The sequence below is a fragment of the Cucumis melo genome, chromosome 7 (assembly GCF_025177605.1).
Source record: "Cucumis melo cultivar AY chromosome 7, USDA_Cmelo_AY_1.0, whole genome shotgun sequence".
Taxonomy (NCBI): Eukaryota; Viridiplantae; Streptophyta; class Magnoliopsida; order Cucurbitales; family Cucurbitaceae; genus Cucumis; species Cucumis melo.
In genome coordinates this window covers 3683584-3692464 of record NC_066863.1, presented here as the reverse complement: position 1 = coordinate 3692464, position 8881 = coordinate 3683584, and the positions used below count along the sequence as shown (strand labels likewise).

At 36.3% G+C, this 8881-nt stretch overlaps 1 protein-coding gene across 2 annotated transcripts; it reads left to right on the top strand.

Moving 5' to 3' along the window:
- The first annotated feature begins 1477 nt into the window (after positions 1 to 1477).
- On the top strand, positions 1478 to 7954 carry LOC107992032 (zinc finger BED domain-containing protein RICESLEEPER 1-like). Of its 2 annotated transcripts, XM_017047587.2 has the most exons (6): positions 1478 to 1832; positions 1903 to 1967; positions 2263 to 2329; positions 5144 to 5231; positions 5530 to 7519; positions 7601 to 7954. In XM_017047587.2, the coding sequence occupies exons 5-6, from the start codon at positions 5560 to 5562 to the stop codon at positions 7654 to 7656; spliced, it is 2016 nt and encodes a 671-aa protein (XP_016903076.2). In that variant the 5' UTR covers positions 1478 to 1832; positions 1903 to 1967; positions 2263 to 2329; positions 5144 to 5231; positions 5530 to 5559; the 3' UTR covers positions 7657 to 7954. The 2 variants fall into 2 exon arrangements, with proteins under 2 accessions (XP_016903076.2, XP_016903078.2); XM_017047589.2 differs by lacking the exon at positions 2263 to 2329 and having other exon boundaries at positions 1488 to 1832.
- Positions 7955 to 8881: the final 927 nt, after the last annotated feature.

The following is an 8881-nucleotide window of genomic DNA, read 5'->3' as shown; positions in this document are numbered from 1 at the left end:
CAGGAAACAAATTTACAAAAGCACTCTTTTGTAAAATACAGACAAAGGCAAAGAAGGCGAAACACAGGGGCTGAATTGAAAAAAAAATTAGCATAGTTGAAAAAATATCAATTGTCGTTGGAAACATGATAAACATACCATATAACAAAGAATGGAATGCAAGTATAGCAATGGAATTTGAATAACATACCAAAGACAAATGCAAGTATACCAAAAAGGATAGTTAGTTGAATATGGAATGGAAGGAGGAAGGGTCCATTATATAGTAAAGGGAGTATAAACCAGCAGTAAAGAAACCCAACAAGAATCCCATAAAAAAGGGGATTTCACAAATTCAGCCAAACTTCAAGGAAGTAGGTAATTTTTTTCAACAGAAGCACACAGTATCCATGACATTATGACATTTTTTTGAAAAGTAGGCAAAACAAATAAAAACATGTTCAACAGCATGGATATTACAACAAAATTTAGCTCATTAGGAGGCGGAAGAACATATGAATTACAACATATGAAATACATGTGAATAACAGAGAGTGCGGATGATAGAAGAAATTCGGAATACATGTGAAAAACAGAGAGCGCGGATGATTAATGAACTTCACAGACGAGGCAGTAAACAAAATTTCAACATAAGGCCTAAATTAAACTCATCACCGCAAACAGGAATAAATATTAGACTGATAATAAGAAAAAAAATTGCATAATGTAATCAGATTGACCACCACAATGCTCATCATCGGCTGACCATACCTTTAGTGCACACCGAAGACCCCTGCCGTGCTCCGCCATGCCCGTACTCGAATTCCTTTCACCGATTTAGTGTAGCATCTACCATAAATGGTTGTTCGGTACGAAAAAAGTGTAGTAAACTCGTTCTAAGACTGGCAAGAGTGGGGAGCGGCAAGGGTTTGTTCGGCATACGAAGGGTATGGAAATATGGAGAGAGGATGAGAAATGTTTCGGAGGTCACGCACGTTGGTGGCAACCGATCAACGAAACAGAGAGATTAAGAAGGGTTTCGGGAAGAGTAGGGCAAAAAATGGAGGACGAAGAACACGGACATCTCCTTCGAATTCAACAAAGGAGATGTAAATTAATTTCAAGACGGAAAGAGAAGAGATCGGTAAAAGGGAAGTAATCAGAGAAAAAAAGGGAAGATAACGAGGGGAAACGTCAGGAAAATCGCGAGAAGAAGTACGACATGAGATCGGAAAATGGTAGGGTTAGGAGACGCGTACGACGGGTAAGGAAGTAGAGAAGATAGGTTAAAAGGGGGATTAGGATAACCCTAATCCCCTTTCAACAAAATACTTTGTTTGGCCCAAAATCTTTTTCCTTTTCCCTCTAAACCCGAGGCTCGAACACACCCTTAATATTTTAAAAAATCTAGATAGGTGATGTCGCTGGAGATTGATCGATAAAGTTTTATGTTACTTTCCAAAAAGAAAACAAAAAAGTGTGCTTTTTTTTTTTTTTTAAATACCAATTTTGGGAATTAATGAATTAAAGGAAGTAAGAAAAGAAAAGAAAGGAAAAAGAAAATGGTGGTGCCCTAACCTCCGTCATCTTCAGTTGCCGGCGACACACAACAAACCCTCTAGCAGCAGCGTCGACCACGAACTCACCGAAGACCAGTCCTCGCGTATCAGACGATTCAGACCGATCTTCGTTTGCTCCACTTTTGACGGCAGAGCTAGCCTGCGATGTGAACACCCAGTTCGAACAAGTTTCATAGCATTGTTTCTTCTCCGTTTGAGACTCCAACGTGAACAGAAAATTGTGCATTACAATTTCGACGGCTGGGTGTCTGAAAACAGCGTTTTTGACCTGGGGTAAGCTTTTGGCCGTTACCCACACTTCGTTTGGCTCCAATTCAGTTTGTGCATAACGTTTAGTGTCCAGATCTACAAGTTCGGACGTTTTCATGCACCAACCAGGAAGGTTTGGATTCTTTTCGGAATGGTTCGGTAAGGACTGTTGCTTAATTTCCTTTTTTGAACTCTCAGAACTCATTTAATATGGCGTTTGGGTAGATTTCTAAGGATTTGATTCATATTTATCAAGTTTGATCACATTTCAGACTAGTTCGGACTTGATTTAAGTCTTAGTTCAGTCTTTGATTCGTGAGAAGTTGTTGGTTTTAGTTTTGGGTTAATTTGGAGTCACGAGTTAAGGTTTATGGTGGTATTGGATTAAGGTTTTGGAACTAATTAAGATTTTGGAACTAAGTTCTAACACTTCAAGATTATGTTTATTGCTTAGGCTTTCTAAAAGTTAATGTTCGTTCAAGGAAGTGGATTTTCAGATTGAGAATGGTAGGGTGTTCGAGGTAAGTAATTTCCAAAGCCCTTTCACAATTTTGATAAAGACATGTTTTGACTGTATGATTTAAATGGTTGCAAGTGTACTTACAGAGTTTGGAAACTGAATTAATTTGTTTTGGACGAATGTTTTCCTATTAGAAAACATGTTTTATGTGATTTGAGAATTGTCTGAAAATATTTTGTATATTTTTAGTTGATTTTGTGAAGTAAAAGTAAATGATTACTTTGAATGATGGTAGGAACTTGGAAGTGTTTCAACTGATTTAAATTGAAAGAGTTTATGTTTTGGCTTGGGTTACTTCTGAAAACTTTTGAAAGGTTTGAATGATTCAATTTGATAAGTTGAGCTGCTAATATTGCTATTTGAAACTAGAATTTTGTTTCAAATGTTTTTGGATGAATTGATTGGGGCTATCCGGAAAGAAATCCATGACCTTTTTGCTATTCCAAACTTAATATTTTAGCGTAAACCTTTTTAAAGGATTAGTTCCACTTATTACCTTCATGAATTTAAGTTTTGGTGGACTAAGTGCATGGCTTTCTTTTCGCTAAGCTAAAAGAATGAAAGGGGTAGACTTGTGCTAGCGGCTAGGATTATAATTTGTGAGACATAATTTTTGCATGTTGAGAATATATCTTACTTTGTGGTGCATTTGGAAAGAAAGGAATTGTAGAACTTTTGAAGATAGTTCTAATTCTTTTGATTCTTTTTGGATTGTATTGCAACACACAACTTCTTGGCAGTGTACGAATTACACCAACCACTTTTGTAATTATGTTGTAATTATAGCCTTTCTATGATATTCAACAATTGGAAGGCCATCACTTTTTAATTTCTTTTGGGGATGGTCCTCTTGTCCCTTGCCCTTAGGTTGTTCTCTTTTGTTATATGAATATACATGTTTCTTATATAAAAAAAGAGAATATATCTTACTTTGCATAATGGAAGTTTCAGTAGAGTAAGATTTTAGCCAAAGAACATTGTGCCTCTATAGCACTTGGTTGGCAAAAGAAGAAAAGAAGAAATTGTTGTAGATCCAAGCAAAGTTGAAGTAGTTATGTATGTGTTGCTTATGATCAACTGATGTTTGTGAAATTTGAAGCTTCTAGGTTTAACTGGTTACTGTAGTGAGATGTTTCTCCAAGATCGTCGCTTCTTTGACTCAGTTGACCATAAAAAATTTGTCTCCGGTGGTTAAGAGATTGTGAGTGATTCTTCAAGAGTTAAAGAAGAGACTGGTTATCGCTCTGGTTTTAACTGTTCCTATTATAGACACATGATTTGTGATCTTAAGTAATGTTTTGAGATGATAGTTTAAGTTGTGTGCTTTTGTGGCCTGGAAAGGTTTTTCCTTATGTTAAGACAGCTAAATGGTAATGAGCTTGATTACCACACTTATGGCCTTTAAGTTGTAGCTTTGGTTGCTTGAAGTTCTAGAGACCAGTGTTTTAAAAACCCTCTCAGGCGCGCCTAGGCTCAAGGCGCAGGTCTAGGCTCACAAAATAAGGTGCTGCCTTTTGTGAAGCCCCAAGGTTCAAATCCCTGTGCTCTGGGGGCTTTTTCGCTTCTTAAAAGTAGTAATAATTAAGGATTTTCCTTAATTATTATCTAGAAGAATGAAGTGCACTAAGCCTAAATGCAAAAATCCTTATGTTTGAGGTCTTTTTTTCTATATTTTCTCTTTTTAATGTAATATTTTTATATGTAGTGCGCCTCACAAAAAGAAGTCCGTGCTTTTTTGTGCGCCTATCTCCTAGGTTCCAGAGGGCCATTGTGCCTTAGGCCCCTTAGGCATTTAAAAACACTGGTAGAGACACAGTTTTAATGGAGAAAGATCCTTATGCTAGGGAGGTCCTTATGCAGGGAAAAACTTGTACAGGTGAGTGGATATAAATCCGTACAATCTTTGATGATTTCACTATTTCGAACCTGAACCAACAGAAAATCACATTCTAATGCTGGGCCATTAAACCCAATCTCAAACATCAGAGCAAAAATAGTGACACATGCAGATCTGGTTCTGAATAAAGTGACAAATCCAAACTCTGGCTCGATTCCTTTTACAAGATTCGATTTTCCCCCCACTTTTCGTTTCCCATTGCCACTTTATTCAGCTAACAATTCACTCCTGTGACCGTTGACCTCACCTGAATTGCACAGTTCAGCCTTTTGGGTTTCAGGATTATCGGATCTGAACCCAGTCACACATCAGTTTGGGTTTCATTCTCCCTAAATCACGTGGGATTCTTTCTTTTTGTGTCCTAACCCTGTCGGACTATCCAATCTAACTTCACAATTTCCCAAGGAAGAAACTCCAATTCAAAAAAAATTTTATGACCCATTTCAAATTATGATTCAATTGTGGTTCTTCTTAGCTGTTTTGTGCTACTTCTTTTGTTGGGTTTCTGTCTTTTCATGTAATTTATGGAGTTTATGTTCCTTCAATTTAGGTTTTTGGAGGGAATTCCAGATGATTTGTCATCTCTGCTGGAAATTTATCTAATTTTGGTTCTTTCAGGAAATGTGATTCTTCTTTCATGGATTTATTTGATGTTTTTAGTTGATTCTCTTGCTTTGATACTGTTTGCCATCACAATTTTGATTCATTTTCCTCGTGAAACTGCTAGGACAACATGGTATTTTAGCTGTGATCTCTCTTGTAGTAGATACTGTTAGAAACTGGCCATCTATCTCGTCAACTTCATGATAATTTTCTATTGGGTGCTCGCTTATGTGAACTGACTGATAAAACTTTTTTCCGATTACACCAATTATTTCTTGTAAAATTTCTCTTAATCTCCTCTCTCTCTCTTGATAGATGAAAAAGGGCATTCTGAAGCATGTAACAAACTAACAATTATTATGAGTTGAAGGTTTGACCCAAACAATGGCAAAGTCTTAAGATCGTAAGTACTTTTTCATCCTTGATCCTATTCCTTTTATTCATGTAGTCCATAGTTCAGTTGCCTTCCATTCTTTGACTTATTTATCTGTAATTTTGTTTTAGAGTTTTAGTTATTTTGTATATCTTTGTTATCTGCGTTCCATTTCTCTATGAACCATAATCTGAAAACTTTTAATCTTTACATTGTTTCATAAATGGAACAATTGAGAATCTAGTCCCTTTTGTGTCAGCTATATAAGAAGTCTTTAAAATAAATTGTTTCCATTCAGTTTGTTATCATTTTTACTTTGTGTTTGCAGTTCATACCTTGTACAGGATTTGGTTTATTTATGGAAATGTCCAACGACTCATCGATCAAGAAACCGAAGAGGTTGACTTCAGTAGTTTGGAATCATTTTGAGAGGGTTAGAAAGGCCGACATTTGTTATGCTGTTTGCGTCCATTGCAACAAGAAACTTAGTGGCTCAAGTAACAGTGGGACCACCCATCTAAGAAACCACTTGATGCGATGTCTAAAAAGATCCAATTACGATGTTTCTCAACTACTTGCGGCCAAGAGATTAAAAAAGGATAGTTCAAGTGGTCTTGCAAACATCGGCTTTGATGAGGGGCAAAGAAAAGATGAGTTTAAATCAGCAATTGTGAAATATGATCCAAATCAGAGAAGGGATGAAGTAGTCACCATTGCAAGCAGCAAGTTTGATCAGGAGCGGAGTCAGAATGATCTTGCTCGTATGATCATATTGCACGGTTATCCATTGTCTATTGTTGAGCATGTAGGGTTTAAAGTTTTTGTCAAAAACGTTCAACCTTTGTTTGAGGTATTACCCAATAGCACTGTTGAGCTTTCTTGTATGGAAATCTATCAGAAGGAGAAAGAGAAGATTTTCGAAACTATTAATAGATTGCCGGGTAGAATTAATGTTTCTGTTGAAATGTGGTCCTCATCAGAAAATATTGATTATTTATGCCTGACTGCACATTATATTGACGAGGATTGGAAATTACAAAAGAAGCTTTTGAATTTTATCACACTTGATTCTTCTCATACAGAGGATATGCTCTCCGACGTGATTATTAAATGCTTGGTGGATTGGGGCATTGACTGTAAGCTATTTGCACTGACATTTGATGATTTTTCAACCAATTACGAGATAATTAGAAGAATTAAAGAACACATCTTGAAGAAAAGGTCTCTTTTGAGTAATGGTAGTTTATTTGATGTATGTTCTGCCGCACATACCATAAATGCAATCGCTAAAGACGTGATAGAAGCTATGCGAGAGGTTAACCAAAAGATCCGAGGGAGTTTTAAATATATCAGAAGTTCACAAGTCACTCAAAGGAGGTTCAATGAGATGGCTCATCAAGTTGGGATCACCAGTCAGAAGATATTGGTCCCTGACAATCTTGGTCAATGGAATTCAACATATTTCATGCTCGAGACAGCTGTGGAATACAAGGGTGCATTTAATCTTCTACAAAAGCATGATTCTCATTATGCATCAGCTCTTACTGCTTTGGAGTGGGAGTGGACAACTGGCGTTGCTGAATATTTGAAACTTTTTGTCGAAATTGTGAACATCTTCTCGAGCAACAAATCTCCTACGGCAAATATATATTTTCCTGAGATGTGTGATGTTCACATTCAATTAATAGAGTGGTGTAAGAGCTCGGATAGTTTTCTCAACTCCCTTGCATCGAAAATAAAGGCCAAGTATGATAAATATTGGAGCAAATGCAGTCTGGCCTTGGCAGTTGCAGCAGTTCTAGATCCAAGGTTCAAAATGAAATTGGTCGAGTATTACTATTCGCAGATTTACGGTAGTATGGCCTTGGATCGTATCAAGGAAGTTTCTGATGGTATCAAGGAACTTTATGATCAATATTCAATTTGCTTTTCGATGGTCGATCAAGGTTCGCGTGGAAGCGGTTTACCTGGGATGGACAATGACTCTAGGGACAGGCTAAAAGGCTTTGACAAGTTTCTTCATGAGACTTCCCAAAGTCAAAGTGTGATGTCTGACTTGGACAAATATTTAGAGGAACCAGTGTTTCCTCGAAACTGTGATTTCAACATATTAAACTGGTGGAATGTCCACACACCAAGGTACCCGATCTTGTCCATGATGGCTCGTGATGTTATTGGCACTCCAATGTCAAGCATTGCACCCGAGTTTGCATTTTGCACTGGAGGTCGAGTCCTCGATCGCTATCGAAGTTCCTTAAGCCCCGATACTCGTCAAGCTTTAATATGCGCACAAGATTGGCTTTGTATAGAACTTGAAGGTATGTGGTTAATGGATTCTACCTCAATACGTTTTTTCTTCTTTTACTTGCAACTGTTTATTTGTTTTCGTTTCATATCAGATCCAAGACCACTGTCCACCGCTTCGTACATACCACTTCTGCTCGGAACCAATTAACTGTACATAATAGGTGCCTGGCGTCATGTAAATATCTTACTCAGTTTCTTCCTCAGTCCATTGTTTAGGTTGATGGATCTGTTAGTGTATACAATGGCTTCTGATTGCTCTCGACGCCATAGCCTTGTCTAAATGAGCTATGCTGTGCGTGGGTTTTGTTTCTTCTGAATTTTTGTCTATAAATCAGATAATGGCAAAAATTTGTATATTTTGATATGCTGGTAATAAGAATTGTAAATATCCGGATCAGTGGTGTCTTATGGGTAAGGATGACCATTTGAAAAGGTTCAATCTTGTATATTCTTGGCCTGTTCATATTTGTTGGATGAGATGTTAAGATTTCTTTAATGGGTGTGCAGAGAAACGAGGTTAAGGGCATAACTTTTAATAATGTTTTTATGAAGTCATGTATCCCACGAATTAAATAATTTCATAAGCAATGGTGGTACATGAGAATGTATTGCTTCTGAATGTACCGGTTCTTTTTCCCTATTCCAATGAAAAGCATAAAACACATTGTAAAACATATAAATCATCGAAGGCGCGTCACTATGTTCTTTTTTTCTTATCTAGATTTGGTTTTTGCGACACGTCATCTGCATCTTTTTTTCTCTATTATAGTTTTTTATACAGATGATTATCAAATATATAGATGCCAGTTGTTTTGAAATTCATATTGGCATAAAAAAAAATTAGGTTAGGTGATAAGTGTAATTCTTCTGGTCATATGACAAAAATTTCGAAAAAACAATTTTGAAAAAACAGTTTTTTTTTTTTTTTGTATTGTAACTATGACAAATATAACAAGTAATTAGATATGTCAGAAGGTTATCTACTTTTAGATTTGCTACTTTTACAATTTAAAAATGTATCTAAATCGTAATATTTTTTTCATTTTTATTTTATTGTTATCAATTAACCTGAATGATGGGTTTCATTTTCTGTATTAAACTTTTGCTTTATTATGGTCATAATTCTTATTGTGTTAAGTTTAATCATTTTTTTTTAATGTTAATGAAGATATAAACCATTTATTCATAACTTATTTGGAACGCACCGAAATATAACTCAAAACTTGAAAATTGTTTGGAAGTCTTTCTCTTACTTTTACAAATATAGCAACATGAATCAAAATATTTACATATTATAATAGAACTTTAGGGGGTGTTTGGGGTTAGGGTTTAGGCTGTGGGGTTGGGTTAGCCCAACCCTAACCCCCGTTTGG

Excerpts from the sequence above, each read along its gene's own strand:
- LOC107992032 (XM_017047587.2), top strand. The coding sequence starts at position 5,560 with ATGGAAATGTCCAACGACTCATCGATCAAGAAACCGAAGAGGTTGACT. Across the intron at positions 7,520-7,600 it reads GCTTTGTATAGAACTTGAAG|ATCCAAGACCACTGTCCACC; the intron begins GTATGTGGTTAA and ends GTTTCATATCAG.